Consider the following 18,391-nt stretch of genomic DNA (forward strand, 5'->3'; position numbering starts at 1 on the left):
CTTCCAGCTCTGTTTTGAAACACAATCTTAATTTTAAAAAAAAAGTAATAATAAAAATTAGAAAATAAAATAGAAATTTAGACATTCCTGCTCTCTCTACTCACATCAGGACTCCCGCTGCTGCAGCGTAAAGCACGGCAGAGAAAGGAGCAGCAAGGTGCAGGCTGGCCTACACAGCCCAAATGTTTGGCAAAGACAAAACTCTTGCTCTGAGAAAAGGCCCATAATTCAGGAAGGCAGGAGGGGCAGAGCAGAAAGCAAGGAGCAAAAGCAAGAGAAAAGAGGGCCAAGAGGACTTTGTGAGCCGTCTCGCTTTAACAGGGGGAGTGGAGGGAAGGGAAAAATGTCTCTCCAGAGCCAGCTCCCTCCCACATTTAATAGCATTAGGATCTAACGTGTAATTTGGACTAAAAGACTAATTCTTTCCTGCAGTTTGATGGATGTTAGCGTCCTTTTTTTTTTTTCTTCTTCTTCTTCTTTAACAATGTATTACATAACATTCTGATACACTAATTACCATCTCATGTCATAGCGATTTTATTAAGAGCTTATACTTACAAATACCCATTCTGAAAGGATTTCAGGACTTTTTTGTAATTTTCTCTGAACTAGGCTTGTTGAAGCATTGGCAACACAGTCTGGTGCTGCCTAATACAGCTTCCAGTAACAAAGCATCTCTACACAAAGTTCTCTCATGGGCCCTAGGAGTCAGGCATGGATTCTTCTTGCGTTTAGTCCCAAAGGCTTGTAAACAAGATACTTGTAGCACACTATGCTGTGATAAAACACTGGTAGCACAACCCTGCTAGGTTCCTGTACCTGCTACAGTTTCAATTCCAGAAGCAAAGAAAAGAGAGAGAGAAATTCCTTTATACCAAGTAATGGAAAATTTGTTGACTATTCTGCAGTTAGTGTTTGCTTGTTAATATGGTATCGTCTTGCCAGGCAAGACTTGGGACCATGAGGTATTTTTCTGTATAAAATTGCTAATGCCACGGGGATTGTCCAAATGGAATCATCATCATTAAAAAGATTACGTGGTAAGGAAAGTGATTACAACAATGTCTGAGTAGAAGGATTACTAATCACAAGTAGAATCCTGTACAAATCTCATTCTCTGTATACAAGAAAGGACACAAAACCTCTTAAACATCATTTATATACATTTATGGCTTTATACAACAAACTGTCAGGGATTGTTCTCGTGTGTCTGTAGAAGTACATCAGGCACTTTTTCTGAAAATATCCACGTATGAATTTTAATTCTGCAATGTGACTGAGTCAGAGAAGTGAAGCGTTGAAGAGCTGTCACACTACTTGCAAGCAGAACTAGCAGTATGTACATGCCAATCTCTCATGATATTGCTGGTTTGTGGAACACCCTCTAAAAGGAGGCCAGTTTTAATGCCAAGTAATTTGCTTTTTGCTTGCATAAACCATGCTGCATCTTACATTATGATTACCAAAATAATAATAACAATAATAATAATAATAATAATGAGAATACCTTATTTAAATCAGTCATAAATTAAGGATCCTAGCAATTTCATAATGAAAATAGGAATTTCAAATCAGTAAAAAAATAAAAAAGTACTAACATACATCCAGTGGTTTAACAAGTGCAAATTTTATACTGGTTTATAATTGGTCCAATTTTATCTTCTCTTCTTAGGGATGCTCTGTTGACTTAAGCCAATAATAAGCAATATGACTTTTGCTTATAAGTGTAGGCAAATTGTCAGTTTATCAAAGAAGAGCTTTCCAATTAATGCATCTACTACCTAAAACATCATATAGCTATATTATGGAAACAATACATCTTTATATTTAAAATATCTGAACAGCTCTATAATACAATAAACTTTTAATAACAGTACAAACCAGAGAAAAGTCAAAAACAAGGCTGCATAGGTAAGATCATCTGCACAATTCACAAACCAATCATTTACAACAATTCTGACAAACTAAGTTACTCCAGAAACTTGGTACTTTTACTGAAATAGGATTTATTACTAGAGGTCACATAATGTTTGTTTTCAAGGCAGAAAACATGCCCCTTCACCAGACTTCACAGTATTCCAGAATTATAATTGCAAAATATTAGGATGGCATCACAGAAGAAAAGGAAAAAAACCCCAAAACTTGACCACACAGCCCACACCTCTGATTATCTGCTTTCCCATAATAATTAAAAGGGGCTTCTTACAGACTGCTATAATTAAGGAATGGCTACATTGACGTTACTCACATTTCTAAAAGGAAATGAAGAAAGTATCTGTATGCAGCAAGTTACACATTAGCAGTAAGTAATAAACAGGAGCATCTTCAGCTGTAACCCCATAGAGTAGCTTCAAGCACTCTTTCCTTTACATGCAGAGGTGAATTTTACTACTGCTATGGTCTATGCATATCAGCATCCATTTGGGAGCAGACATTTTTGCACATGCAGCAGAAAGAAGGATCTTCAGAAACCCATGTGTGAGCTCTCCTCTTGCTCCACTGCCAGGATTTATCACCACATTTCCAAGATCATGAATGTGACAGTGAAGATGCTACTAGAGATACTGGCTTGTAAAAGCAGGTTGCTTCATCAAGGCTTCAGAACTAAGAATGCTTCGTTTCACTCAACTGAAGTTGAAAGGCCAATTTATGCTGGGGGAGATGCTGTATCACAGGACAGCTGAACATCAGCCTCTGGAACTGCTGACAAGTGTAATAGAATATCTAAAGAAGTAGGACCAGCTGTAATTAGCAGTGATTTAAGCCCTACAGGGAGCTAAATGCTAGCACATCAATACATTGAAGAGCCTTGGGAAAGTCATAACAGGATCATTAAAAATATGGCTTGTTACTAAACTTTATTTTCTTGACACATTCCATTTCTTTCTCCACCTCAGCCATCACTACAAGAAAAATACGTTTCAATTACAGCATTTTCCAGTTGTGGGCTACACAGACAAAAGAAAAATTGATGGGAAAAAAATTTATTTCTCCCCTTCTTGACAACAACCAGCCTTAGCACAAAAACTGTTCATCCTGTCAGAGCATAAAAAAGCTCCAAGAATTTCTATACACAAACCATGTGTAGCAGTCAGTGAAAAGACAGGTAAGGCCTGTTGTCCACACACCCAGAAAACTGCATTGTACAATTACAAAAAACCAGTAATTATTCAGCCAAGACCCAGTCCTGAAAATGCCTCAGTAGCTGTCAGTGTCTCTCTCCAACAAGAGCAGGCTTTTCCACAGGAACAAGGCTTTTATCATTAAAGTTCTCCCCTAACCTAGAGCTCATGTATTTGTATAACTTTGCCACTTACTTTATCTTTCTTATTAAAAAAAAAAAATAATTATTTGTCCTGTATCAAGGGGTCACAAAAGTTTTCACCTCTCACTATAAAGTAGCTCTTTTGCCTCTTCAGACATACTGCATTACAACAGAAACATGGACAGACCCTAAAACCAGTGCTAATTAAGAAAAATGACAACATTGTCATTAATTTTTCTGAAATTATGGATTTTCTCCAAAAGTTCCTGCTCCTGCACAAACATTATGAGACCTCTGTGAAATAAATATAAATGTGAAGCATTGTACAAGCGTCTAACAATGAATACTTAACACTTTGTGGTAGTCAGTTAAAATGATAATAGAAGCAGATGACATCTCTAAAAATGCATATATAAAACTGATTAAATATTTCCTAAACATAAAGTTGTCTATATTTATACATCACACAACAAAAAAAAAAAAAAAAAAAAAAAAAAAAAAAAAAAAAAAAAAAAAAAAAGGGGGGACAGAAATGTTTTATATTCAAGATACTTATTAAGCTTTTCCTTTATTAGCACTCCCAAGTGCTAGGGAAATTTATAAAAACAGGTACTTAATCCAGTTAAAATACTGTACAAAAATGAAGAGGTTATGAATGCTGCCAGATCTCAGATTTTTTTTTTTTCTTTTTAAGTTGCCTATGTAACAAAAGTAGACTTCAATTATAAGAAAAATAGCTTGGACAGTATTCCAAAAATTATCTTAAGTCCAACAATAAAGTAACTAGTCTGACAATGAAACCCAGATATATTCTTGCATAAATTTACATTAATACAGGTAACTTATCATATGGCATTTAACCTACTGTTTGCTCTCAACAGTCAGTGAGTTTAGTAGGATCATATTTAACAGGCTATTCTGTTCCCATATGAAATGTGTGGCAATTTTGAGTAAAATAATGCAGTTCATACTGCTGCAAGGCAAGTCCACAGTTATTTCAGTTCATAAGAACACAGGTAACATCAACAAAGGTTAAACTTACTTAGGGCATGAGATCATCACAGTATTCTTACAAAAGTTTATAAACTTTTCTTGGACCAAAACAGATAGTCTTAAAAAAACGATTCTTCTTCTACAGATCATACTGTACAAAACCGAAAGCACAACATGATGTAAGTAAGAGTCTTTGCTGTGATTACATGGTGTAGTGAATTTGGCACTTCAGAGTAATGAAATTTCCAATGGCACAGTTCTTATCTACAGCAGCACATAACCTGCAAACCTTGGGCAAACATCCTGTACAGGAAAATACTCTGTCTGCTGCCAACTCTGACGAAAGGAAGAAAAAAGAAAAAAAAAAAGACCCCCCCCAAAAAAGCTAGTGCATGCACACAGCTCTGTCAAGAAAATTAAAAAGGAAGGTGAAGGACATCTTTGCACTGCTTTTCTCAGTTCCTGCTGTCAGACAAGTCTGGAGAATATAACCATAACCTAAGAAGAAGAAAAAAAGAAAAATTAACATTCACACCGTAAGATTAAATCTATTAGATATGCTCAAACTAGCTTTAATATAACCTCAGTGGGGAAAAAACACATTCATTAACTACCAGCAAGTTTTTTTGCTTGAATTATTAATGGCAAAACATTAGTATTCCACATAAAGTAAAGGAAGTTGGTACATGGCAATGCTAGTGCACACATGTGAAAACTTGATCAACAAAATGAGGAAAGGACTGTAAAGAGACACAGGCACTCACATGCCAACAGAGAAGACCACCTAGATTTTAAGCATTTTGAGATCTCTTTTTCCTTTACTTGTTTTTCAGATTTAATAGAAAAGCACAGCTTACCTCCCACTACATCCTAGCCTGACACCCAACTGTGTGTGGTTGTCTTTACGCTGTGCTGAAAACTTTGGTTAGGCAATACACTGTCAAAGTTAAAATCTAATGTTTCTCCATCCATAAGGTCATTACGGATAATCGACTCCATGTCGCAGTCCAACCGTTCAATTAACATGTCATCTAAGTCACTGGGAAGCTTTTCCTGGTGGAGGGAAACAATTCCCACCCTTCCATAGCCATTGCAACTGTTAACGGGGGCGTAGGGGTTCATAGCATTCATCTGCATGGGGTGACTCATAGGCACTTGTAACGAAGTCTTCACTGTTGACAAGCGATTTAGACCTGAAGTGTGTGACATGGTGTTCACTGTGTGTGACAAGGCACGACCATTAACTGCAGGTGATGGCTGGTTATGTCCCTGGTGAGGGCGGGCATTAGGGTTCATCATTTTGTTGTGGGGTGGTTGGCTGCCGTAAGTCGGCATCACCGAGTTGGCAACCATGAGCACGCTCTGGCCCAGCACCCTGCCACCAGTCTGGGAAACACCAGTGTCTACTGACGCCAAGATATCATTGTGTGGTGGAGAATCAGAAGTCAGTAACTCCTTCAAAAGTCCTGCAGGACAATTATATTGGCTCATCGATCCGTAGCTTGATTTGCTGTCTTGAAGAGTCTGCATAGGAATCTGGGACATAGAGTTCATGCTAGCTTGAGCGTAGGTAAATTTCCTGTAGTCTGGATTTGGTGAGCCTATACTTGTGGTCGAGGATGCAAATGAGTAACCTGGTGTTTGTTGCATCAGGGTAGCAGATGAAGACTGAGTTGACACATTCATTGACGTGTTAGGTGACAAAAGGTTAAGGTTATCCAAAAGATTTTCCATGTTCTCGGAATTACTCATCTCGGAAAGGCTGGGTAGAGTAGAAGTCATTTTGGTGGCTGATGATGGGTATACCATGGAGTGCACATCCCCATCTCCAAGATCATCTTGCTCTGGCAAAATAGGAGAAAGTCTTCCACTAATTGTACTAGCATTAGAGCTCGTTCTAGGTCGAAATGTACTCCAGTTATCGAAGTCATCGTTACTGTGAGAGCTGGGGCTTGCGGGCCACTTCGAGAACTGCGATCCGGGGCTGTCACCATTTCCCTCTTGACCAGACTGAAGGGATGCTTTTTTCTTGGCAGCTCTGCCTCTGCTTTTGGCAAACTTGCTGTTATTATCCATGGATGCCGCTCGTCTCCTAGGAGATTTGCCACTCTTTCCTCCTTCAGGATTGAGCATCCACCAGGAACTCTTCCCTGTTCCCTCATTCTGCACTCTGATGAACTTGCTGTGCAGAGAGAGGTTATGACGGATTGAATTCTGAAAAAGAAAAGAAGGTATAAGAAAGGGAGAAAAAATGTTTGGTTTATGGCATACTAATTTTGTCTTTGCAAACTTTGTTAGAAAACATGGGGTTATCACGAAATGGGAAAACATGACAGTCTGGAAATATCTTTTATCAGCTCACCACTCAGAACTGGCTGAAATGGGCTTGCAGAGAGTTACCACATGTTTGTCTGTCACATAACCCAATCAGATTGGACATTATAAAAAGTTAAATAAAATACTGAAGGAGCTGTTCTGAAATACAAGTTCACCATAAGGAAGACAAAATATATCAGAAGACCAAGAAGACAAATGAAGCTTCATTATCAGCTTCATTCTAATGAATTGAACTTTATTATTGCACTTAGGGTTTTATTACTATTATTATTATTTTATGAAGAGTACAGGAATGCTAGGTCCATATAATGGCATCTCATCACGCACATCTCCATGCCCTGCACACGTGCCTGCCTGTGAGAGCTGTCACTAAACATTAGTGAGGTTTATATTACTGGTGTTATGTGAGGAAATACATATAGAAAACCATTTGAGGATTAAGTTCTGATTTTTATAAGTAAACTTCAAAAATTGCCTATGAAATTGTAAGGTGGAAAGGAATACAAGCAGCATTTAAAACCTGTCTTAAAAGCATTTTTTTTTTCAAAATCAACATTTTAACATGCTAAATACCTGAGGGCACAAGATTACCTTGTGCCAAGACTGACCAGAGGTACTGAAGCTTTTCATTATCTCCTCAGCCATGAGTAATGTCTCATGTTTTGTTTTTAAACCAAAAAAAAGGGAAGAAAAAACCCCCACAAAAATAAAAAATCCAACCCCCCAAGTTGACCTGTTAACAGGAGACTACCCTTTGCATTATCAGGCTGTAGTTAAAAATTTTTTTCCTTGCATAATTTTCTGCTGAGCACATATAAAGAACACTGTATCAACAGAAAAGCTGTCCTACATTTTGACATAACTGCTATCAAAAGGCCACAAGTTCAAAGAGTGCTGAAATACACAGATGTTGGTAGGAGGATGAGGCAGGAGGGAACCACAGAACAATAAATGAAACAGTTAAAACAAAAATGAAGACATCTATGGAAGAGATGAAGTAGCTTCAACGATGAAGTAGCTGCCTTCCATTCACAGTCGTTTTTAGCAAGTTCTCTAAAGGAAAATGTGGGGGAGCAAAAATAAAAAGCAGTAGTAAGGCTGATCTTGACCAGCAGGCCAGTAAGCCAATCATCCCTAAACAGTAAGTGGCTGCCAGATCTGCAAAAGCCCTGACTGCCTTTCCCACCTCCTTCCTCCCATCTATCTCCTCTTCAGTTTTTAACCTGACCCCCAAGAGACTTTACAGCATCAAACTGAGAGGATGCTCCAGCTCATGCAGTTTTGCCTGCCTTGTGAGGCAAACCAGAGGACAAGGGATACAACCCCTGCTCTGTTTTCTAGCTGCTTTTGCTCTATTTCCCAACTCAGGGTGCAGCCTATGACAGCAGCATCTCCAGTGATGTCTTCCTTCACCTGCTTGACTCTACTTGTCCTGCTGTGTACACCTGCATCTCAAAGACCCATCTTTACCCATTGCCCACACATCCAGCTGACAGAAGACAAAAAACAAAGACCATAAGGAGCCATTCTTAGTGAGAACAACAACCTCATGGGACCTGGTTCAAACCAGAGACAAAAGGCTCAAATTCCTTCCAAGGGCCGTGGTACATCTTGGACCACGAAAGCCAACTGGCAAGAGCTGGCCTGGCCACCTTCAAAGTTCAACAGGAATGGTTACTCTGTGCTTGAAGAGGAGACCTTCAGGGGATGAGGGCCACAAGGACTGTAACACCTTACAGGAAGCAGTGTCCCCACACTACCTCCACAGGAATGCAGCTCCACCCCAGAGAGGGGCACAAGATGCTCTTTGGCAGCAGCAGGTGTCAGAATATGGCATCATGGCAGCTCATGCTCAAAAAATGCAGCAAGGTGTCAAACTGTGTGCCTCACCTTAGGGCCTTTCCAACCTCCCCTTCCCCTTCAAAAAATCATCATTAACAAATTACATCAGTTAAACAAACACGAGCCACAATTTGAGGGTTCCCTTATTCATTCTGAAAAGGAAGCCAACCTTTCTCATACTAATTAACACAAGACTGTACATCTTCACTGCAAGTAACCTGGCAATCAAAATCCAATTCTCTATCTAGCTACAGGGTCTTAGGTTTATTTTATTTTCCCCAGGTTCAGGTAGCACATCAGGAAGGCAAGCCTGAAAATCCATCTTTGGACTTGGCTGCAGCCCCAAGGGCCAGCAGAGAGGCCTCGTGAGGCCAGCCACTGAGTTCTGTTGTTTTCACTCAAGGGCCAAAGCCGAATCCCCTGACTGACACAAGTCCAGCTCTAGAAATGTCGCAAGAAAGTTGTTCCGCATGTCTGTTGATTAAAAAACCTCCTGCGCCAGTTCATTTTTTTTTTTTAATTGTATTTTGTAAACATACCCAGTTGGCTCAGGCTTAGTGTTTACTATCAAAATAGGCGTATCAAACAGGCAAAATATCAGGCAGAGAAAATACCATGCTGAGGCTCAGTTCCCTCTTTGCAATACAAGTGTTAAATATTTAAGAAATCACTGCTATTCCTTAGTCATCAAAAATGTTATAAGCTGGTATTATTGTACTGAGGACATCTGAGGTCGCTCTTTGAGTAACAGAGCTGTCTCCTAACTCTGCCAGCAGTGAAAAAAAATTTTTCCTAACAGGAAAAGGTTTGTGGCCCAGAGCTTGTTACATAAATTCCTGTTTTTCATGCAGCCAGCAGGACATTAAAGAAGCTATGATTTACTAACTTGGAAAAAGTGTTGAAGAGGTAAATCTTGTGAAAATATGCACTGCTGTTAATGATGTTGTGTCTACAGATCTTTGCCAGATGCAAACATGACCTGATAAAAAAAAAGTATAGTTTCAGCAGTGGATCTTGGCAGCCAGAGGAGCAGCACGGCTGTCAGCGGCACCACCAGCCCCAGCACGCTGCGAGACACCTCCACAGCCACGGCTTTCAGCAGGACTTTGAAGCAAAGCTTCCCAAATCCTTGCTTGAATGACATGAAAAGCAAGTGGCTGCAGTTTGAGGTGGGTTTCCATGCAGAGGCAATGAGTGCCAGATGGCTTTGAGAGCATCCGTGCTGGAATTTTATCAAAACCTCACCAGGGCTGCTGCCACCTGTGGGGTATTTCCTGGGATCGAGTTTCTGCCTTCAAGATAAAGCACAAAGAGCCTCCACCTCGCCTGGGTCTGTGACCCCACTTTATGCCCTACCTCAGCCTGCTGACTACTCACTGATTTAAGAGCCAAAGTAGGCAAAACCAGTATCTGCTAAATGCAGTATGATGAGAACATACCAGCTAATAAAACTCATGAAGCCAAGAATATTATTCCTTTGAATCTAGACACTTATATCCTACAGCTGCATTGCCAACGTCTCCTACAGCTGAACCACACAGCCCTGTTTGCTGCTCTCCTAAGCCACAAACTCGAATTGTTTTACTTAAAGAAAAAAATGTCTCAGGACAAGTAGCTCTGTTGATACCTAATACTGAACTTAAACCCAAGATATTCCCACTAAAACATGCAACTTAAGTTTAACCTGACTAATTGATGAAAAAATCATACCCCTATTATAATTAAAGTTGAGGTATTCAATTATTTTTTCATTAAATTGTTAAATTGTTAGTAATTGTTTTACTAAAGATAACTGAAAACACAGTTGCTTTGCTAAGCCTGACAACACTGTAGGCCTGTACTTACTGGAGAGAGACCTTATAGTCACATCTTTCCTCAACTCCAGCCCATGGAACATGCAAAGGTGCTGGAAGCAGAGCAGAGCTCCCACTGCCCAGCTCCTATTTAACCCCACTGCAAACCTCTCCAAGTAGGATCTTACTGTGGATCTGTGAGTATCCAGGGAGCTGTAAACCCCAAACCTTGAAAAATAACCTCTGAGTGTCCATGATCTCACCCACCCTCATACCCTCACACACAGGGCACCTCACACACAGACAGTACCTGTTCAGCTACAGTACTGCAATAGCAGAGCAAGGGATGGATCCAACAGTAGATAGGTTTTACAAAAATTAGTATATTTGCTATCTGAGTGCATATGCTGATGGTACTACAATAAAACATCCTGTGACATCTCAGCCTGGAGAAGAGAAGCCTCTAGGGAGACCTTATAGCAGCATTCCAGCACCTGAAGGGGGCCTACATGAAAGACAGGGAAGGACCTTTCACAAGGGCACGTAGCAATTGGATGAGGGAGAACAGTTTCAAGCTGAAAGAGGGTAGATTTAGATTAGATATTAGGAGGAGGTCATTTACTATGAGGGTGGTGAGACACTGGAACTGGTTGCCCAGGGAGTTTGCTGATGCCCCCTCCCTGGAAGTGTTCAAGGCCAGGTTGGATGGGGCTTGGAGCAACCTGGTCTAGCAGGAGGTGCCTCTGCCTAAGCAGGGGGGTTGGATCTTTTAAGATCAACTCAAACCATTCTGTGATCTCAGAAAAAAAAAAAAAAGATTCACCAGTAAGTAATAACAAAGGCTGAAGGAATTAGCCTCAGGAATCAGCTCGAGCCATAAAAAAGTGAGAGGTTATAAGAGGCCATCAGAAGAGCAGGACCACTACCGTAATACAGAGGCCAAGCTTTTCTATTAAAATTAATAGTCTAATGACTTGCCACACTTTTTTCATTCAGAAGACATCTCAGCAGTCCACTGCTTCCTACACCTCATCCAAGGGGACAGTCTACAACATATCAGTAGTCAGCTTGCACTACCCTCAGCTGAAATGGCTGCAAATACAGACCACAGGATCTGACTGTAGTTCTCAGATCTCTCCAAACAGTATCTGAAATGGATTTGGAAGATGGAGAGAAACTTCCAGGGAACAACATTCAAGACTGCTTCTGCTGTGACCCTCTAAGCTAACAAAAGTTTTGAAAGAGACAAGATGGCTTGTTTACTTATTTTTACTAATGATTTGAGAATGTTACAATAGGAACTTTTACTAGCACACTTTCTTCAGCATTAACAGCCAGACAGCCACAGCAGGAGCTAACCACGGCAAGTGGCACCACACAGCATCCATCCAAGGCTAAGGTAGACCATATCTAGTGAAACAAGCAGGTCTTCTCACAATAGTTACACTGCCTGCACTCATTTTTCTGTGTTTTACAAGGGTAAAGAGGCTAGGGAGGAAAGAACATTGGTTCTTTCCAAGATGTACCAGAATCTCCTTCAGTACAACAGTCTGATGTAAGGCAATCCTGTTTATCTTATCTATGACTATGAGATATGAGAAGTTCAGATGCAGATGCTGCACAAGAAGCTTGGGTTTGCCTCACAGCTAATGTTGGACACCCAAAAACGTTTGGTAAACAGATAGCAAACTTGGTCATAAAACAGCATTAGCCAAAGTTCTCTCTCCAAAGCATTCCTGATACTACGACATTCACCAACACAATCACACATCTGGACACAGTGTCAAAAGCTTCAAGTGCTAATGAAATAGTTATCTTTGCCACCCGACTTTAGCATTCTTTGATTACAGCTCAGGAACCTTCCCTGTTGTCACATAAGAGCATGGACAGAAAACATGTTACTTAGCCTCAGGTCAAAGAGTCATATTTAGAAGATGCTGGCAATTTGCCACCTGCAGCTGCATGAAGGTGGAAGGGCAGGATTTCCTCCTAAACAGGTCATGCTTTTTTGGGTCCTTTGTTCTTAAGGGGGGGGGAGGTATGGGGGGTGCTTTTGTTTGACTTCATATTTGTCCTGTGCTGTTACATGGTTAAGAAGTGTCAGCTGGAAAAAATGCAGAAACACTTCAGTCTTACTAGAGGGACCTTGCACCATTTCTCTGTGTTTTGCACTACAGATGGTGGCATAGCGAGAGTCTTTCCCAGACCACCAGCCAAGAAACACCACCTCCAAACATGAAGATCCCTTTGTAGACTGTTTCATTTGATAAGATCTCAGCAATGCATCCCTTGTTCCCTGCATGGATGTACAGGAAAGGGAGAGACTCTGTTATCACTATATTGTCACTATAAATGCCTCCACTGCACAGAGGGGGGGGGGTCTCCTCTGACCACATCAGTGGCATTAATCTAAGTCCTGCATATTATAGAGTTATGTCCACAGACTTATACTCTCCCATGCTTCCTTCTCATAGCTGTAGAAGACTGAAAAACTGGACACTGAAGGGGCTTGGCCATCTTCCAGGTTGTAACCTGCTGCTAGTTGTGTCAGCAAGGGCTGGATGGGATTTCACCACCACTGGAGCTTTCTCCTCTGGAACCTGTTGTGTAGAAACAGAAAATGGATGCACAGCTCCAGACATGGATTTTTAAGGGACTTGGCTCTGCACACTTACGTGTCAGAACTGGCAACATTATGGACATGTATTTGGGTAATTCACAGTTGCTGTCCCCAGACACCCTCCTCTTCAGTCCAGGCAGACTCCTTTGAAGGACTTTTCCACAATGGCAGTTTGGACATTTCTAATGAAATCTCATTTCTAATGAGATGATAACACCTGACTACTTTCTCTTCATGGGTGTTTAGAAAGAACAAGCATAAAAAAACATTGAAAAGGTAAAGCATAAAATGGGAAATATACAGACACAGGACAAGCACACTCCTGGATACTCTTCAGTTGTGATGACCTGCAACCAAAACTTCTTGTGACCACCCTTATGTTTTCTGTACCTCCAAGAGAGAGACAGAGGCTCCAGTAGGTTAAGGATAACCTGGATCAGTGCCAATAATCACATTTATTTTTTTTAACCACAATACAGACATTTGCTAACATTTCAAAGTGGAGGAAATTAAGTGACACTGATTAGGAAAAACAACAGACCAAGATGCATATGAAAAATCTGAGATTTTTAAGAGGGATTTGTGAAATGGAATTTTCTCCCTCTCTGGTAAAATCATCTGGGAAGCTAAGACAGGCAACAGTTTTGTCTAAAAACTATTGCCTTTCAGGGGTGAAAATAAGGCAACAATAGGAAGGGAGCATAGTGTTGTTGAAGAAAGAAAAAGGAACGGAAAGAAAGGGGAAAAAGGGGGAAAAAGGTGGAAAAGGCGGAAAAGGGAAAAAAAGGAGAAAAGGGGAAAAAGGGGGGAAAAGGAAGGGAAAAGGGAGGGGAAAGGGAGGGGAAAGGGAGGGAAAGGGAGGGGAAAGGGAGGGGAAAGGGAGGGGAAAGGGGGAGAGAAGGGGGGAGAAGGGGGGAGAAGGGGGGAGAAGGGGGGAGAAGGGGGGAGAAGGGAGGGAGAAGGGGGGGAGAAGGGGGGGAGAAGGGGGGGAGAAGGGGGGGAGAAGGAGGGGAGAAGGGGGGGAGAAGGGGGTAAAGGGGGAGAAAAGGGAGGGGAGAAGGGGAGGAAAAGGGAGGGAAGAAGGGGAGGAAAAGGGAGGGGAGAAGGGGAGAGAGAGGGGGGAAAGGGAGGAAAAGGGGAGGAAAGGGGGGGGAAGGGGGGGAAGGGGGGAGAAGGGGGGAGAAGGGGGGAGAAGGGGGGAGAAGGGGGGGGGGAGGGGGAAAGCAAAAGACAAAAGGAAAAAGGAAAAATAAAATAGCCATCAGAAAAAAATGAAAGACATGAATATCAGGTGAAAAATGCTAGCAGGGATAACTATATATTTGGCGACCCAGACAAATCTTAATACTGCTTTTACAAAACTGATGCTGTAAGCTTTCTGTGCTCTATTTGTAAGTAATCATTTCCATTTTCCACAAATATGGAATATATATACACATGTAAACATATTTACCCATGTGTACGTATATAGCTTGTAATGCAGAAGCATTTCCCAAGTTCACTAGTGACTGACTGAGGTCTCACTGAAGAGGAACATTTCAAAGACAGGATGCCCTGCTAACTGGGGCCTCTTTAAGCCCTCTCAGACCTCTGGCCCCCACAGGCAGCCCATGCTGCAATCACATCAGTAACACAAAAACAGCAAAGCAGGAGGGTGCACACCTAAGCTGGGTGTCCTGACATTAGTCCCAGGTGGTATCATAGAAAAGCTGATTAATTTAATAAACCATCAGAGGTCAGGGATATAATTGTTTTCCAATATACATCCTACAAACTATCACACATACAAGAAAAACATCTTTTGCTCAAGAAAGGTAAAATAGAGAGCACCTGTAGATATGCCAATGCCACAGGGAATGACACTGCAGCTGAGCTTAGCACCCCACACCACCACTAACGTGCATTCAGAGGGAGTAAAACCATTAAAACAATCTGTTGTGCACTACATCAGGAGGAAGGCTGCTGTGATTTGTGACAGGCAGGTTGCCCTCCTGCAATTATTCATTGCAGGTTCTACAGCAGCAACCTGGAGAACAGATGCAGAGGGGATGCAGGCACCACGGCAGTGGCAGAGCTGTCTCTGAATACAGAGCACAAGGCAGGTTATTGCAAGGAAAACATGACTCACAATCATAAGCAGTTTATTAAAATAAAAAAAATGAATAAATAAACGGGTAACAAAGTTGCCATTGATCCATAAACTGCCAGAATCACCCATAGCTTAAAATCTGCTTTTTCGACTACAGCAACGAGCGACTACGGGGTGTTAATTTTTTTCAGCCAGTGGGAATAATTATGATCAGTAGGACAAAAAATGTTAATCACTCATTTCCTGTTTAACAGACAGCCTGTTTCACCTCTGCCACTCTCCACGGTTACACCCAATTCATCACAAAATCTATGGCACTGTTTATAGAAAGCTTCCCCCTTTTTCTTCCTTTCTAAAACTAAGCTGCCTTTTATTGACATTCATTAGCTCCAATGAAGAGATACAAATGTGTATACATGCTAAATATATCAATACCAATTAGACCAGTAGATAATCTTAAAAGGAGCACTAGAAACACATTCTCACCAATAAGAAGCAGTAAGGTGAGAAATGGGCTAATGTTTCAGTGTAAACTGCAGAAGTGAGAAACATCTCAGTCCAAAAAAAAAAGACTTATTCTTCACACTGGCCTCCAGGCACATATAGAGACTAAAAACATTAAAAAAAAAATTAAAAAATTTAAAATCAGATGTGATTACTACAAAAGCTTTAATAGTTTAAGTGAAAAGATCCTTGCCTAAAATCACATAATTGGTTTCAGTTGGATGCTTGCCTAGGGAGCCACACATCTTTTTCTTCATCTTCATGGATCAACACAGTGATTTCACAAAATCACTGATAACATAAAGGGCTGGAATGACTGTCACAGCCTAATGGATTTGCAAGCAATGGGCTACCCACAACAGAGGAAAATTAATTGAAACTAAGGCTGGTAAAGCAAAGTGGGATGCACTGGAGACACATCGCAAGTCCCATGACACTTTTCCCACAGGTGAGCCATGGCTGGAGAGGCTCGAGGACCTATTTCACCTGCAACAATAATATACATCACTTAGGCCTCTCTTTAGGGTGACAGAAAAGAGGCAGCTGCCAGTTAGCAACCATAAATCCATGGATGGAGCCAAACACCTGTAGTGCTGGACCTGTGACTCCTACAGTGCACAAACTCATCTGAAAAGGGCAGCAGAGAGATGTATTTGCTTGGTTTTCAGGAAAGCCACTGAGTCTGTCTATATTTCATACCTCGAAAAGCAAAAGATGGAGGGGAGGTATGGATGCAGTAATATAAAAAGTTGGGTTTACTGAGTCTTTATGCAAATTTAAAAAGAAATTGAAATAAAATACATCTACTTGTTACACTTGTACCAGCACAGCAGAGGAAGCAGTTTCCTTGAGGCAAAGGCCTCAAATTCTCCGGACATGGGTGTCACTACTGAACACTGGTTTTTTAGAAACAAAGAGTCAATGAAAGCAGCAAGCTTCCTTTGCAGCAGGGTTAGTTGTGCCCCACAGGAAATCCCTGGCTGAAGGAAACTGCAAATCTTGTAAAAAGAAGGGCAAAACCTTCCATTTACAGGCTGAATTATATCCTATGCTACAACTCACTATGCATTTGATTTACATTTTGACTTCAACAAGTGCAAAGCTAGGATAAAAAAAAATTTAGTGTAGTCCCCAAAACTACAAAAAGGAAAATAAAGCAGAATTTATCAAGATGTTTTGTTTGGTTTAGTGCATCTTCAGAGACTCTTCACTGCATATCTACTGGTACCGATGCTGAAGCTTTCACATTTGTAAGGGGACAGTGTCAGCCTAGAAATAACAACCACCCTCTGAATTTCACCTCACGTTGCAAATATCTCATGTTGCTGTAGTAACCAAGAGAAACTGAGGAAAGAAGACAGGGACATTTCCCTTTCCTTAGTTTCTTTTGTATGGGAGTACAGTCCAGTGTATAAAAAAGCCACTGTTTTTACTATTTATTTTTCATCTAGCCAATTCTCTCTTCATCTGTCTTACATATCAAAAGAAAGTATTGCTTTCTTATTAACAAAATACTAGCAGAAAAAAAACAGATTTCTCAAGTTTTTATTAAAGTGGCATAACATAAAGATCAGATTTAAATTCTCTTTAAACTACTGCAGCATCTGCAAATACAAAGATAAAGGATATTGCTTTATGCAGTCAACATCCGTTTGTTTTCCTTTGTGTCCTGTTCTTTTTTCCACAGTTACAAGAAGCAAGGACTGCTTTCCAATTACTCCTTTTTGTGCATCCTGAGGAGGCAGCACATATACTACGCATTGTGTTTCTACTCAGCCTCTTTGAACACAGATTGCTTGGTACTTTTTTTCCCCACCACAGAATCATGCCAGACCACCAGCACACTCTCTTCAGGAGAGCTCTAGCCAATTCAAGCCAGCTCCCATAGCCTCCTAGTTTTTATGTAATGTGATTTACTACTCCAGTGCCCACAGAAAGCCCTCATCCAAGTTTCATTATAGCCTTGAGCTATGTTCCAGTGTGCATTGTCCCCCTTCACTGTCTGGCCAGCAGCAGCCACTGGTCTTTCACACGAGGTGTGGTTTATACTTAAGTTATAACTTATTTATTTAGGGTTTTTTTACTTCAGTTTTTATTTTATTTTCTCACAAGAGGGTCTTGGGATGTGGAGAACTCTTGACGGGTGGTTGCACTGTTCATGCCAGCATCTTCCTCTCAAGCACTGCTTTCCGTGACGTTCTCCAGGCTGCAGTTTCAAGAAACTCTGGCGCTCATCACTGGGTTTTATGACATCTGTTCAGCATTACAAAGCTACAGTTGCCCAATCTTGCAAAATGTGTAGTGCCAACTCTGAAGCAAGTCACCCCCAGACACGCTCACAACTTTCAGGAGGCTTTGGGAGACTCAGTACTAGTTCTCAGAACAAGCTGGGCACAGAGAGAAGGAAAATCTAAAGGATAATTTCTTCCCTCACACCAGTTTTGGAAGCATTCCTATTCCCTCACTACTGTAGGCTGTTCTCTGTACTTCACAGACCCTTATTAAATCAAAGGACTATTTACAATCTACATACTGGCAAGTCCACATTCCCATAGAATGTCATCTGGCAACAGTAACTTAAAGCATCAGCTCTGTGTTTACTCGCTTTACTCCTTCCCAAACAAGAAAACTAAAAAGGACAAGAAAAAGTCATGTTTTTAATGAGCAGAATGGAATTAACAAGGTAAAACCCAAGAGCCCTGGTTTATCAGCACTCATCATAATATCCAAACATCCACCTTTCTTTAAAAACAGTAAAATATTCCAATTACAATAAAAAGGAAGATAAGCCACACTGTGAGTTGGGACCCTTTACATACACACCTGCTGCTAGAGAGAAGCAGGACCTCACTGGACACAGACTAAGACAGCTCCCAGAGTAGAGATGCTATTATGCAAAAATTAGTTTTGTTAGGCATTTTGGGTGCTTATTTTCTCCTGCTAACTAG

The 18,391-nt window shown here is 40.9% G+C and overlaps 1 protein-coding gene across 1 annotated transcript in view; it reads right to left on the reverse strand.

Moving 5' to 3' along the window:
• Positions 1 to 513: 513 nt before the first annotated feature.
• FOXO1 (forkhead box O1) overlaps positions 514 to 18,391 on the reverse strand; it is a 66,530-nt gene continuing 48,652 nt past the window's right edge. The window contains exons 2-3 of the mRNA XM_071738292.1: positions 5,116 to 6,472; positions 514 to 4,756 (exon numbers count right to left, since the gene is read on the reverse strand). Of these exons, the coding sequence (XP_071594393.1) occupies positions 5,129 to 6,472 (1,344 nt within the window). The 3' untranslated portion in view covers positions 514 to 4,756; positions 5,116 to 5,128. The remainder of the gene's footprint in view (positions 4,757 to 5,115; positions 6,473 to 18,391) is intronic.

This window comes from Heliangelus exortis, chromosome 1, assembly GCF_036169615.1.
Source record: "Heliangelus exortis chromosome 1, bHelExo1.hap1, whole genome shotgun sequence".
NCBI classification, from domain to species: Eukaryota; Metazoa; Chordata; class Aves; order Apodiformes; family Trochilidae; genus Heliangelus; species Heliangelus exortis.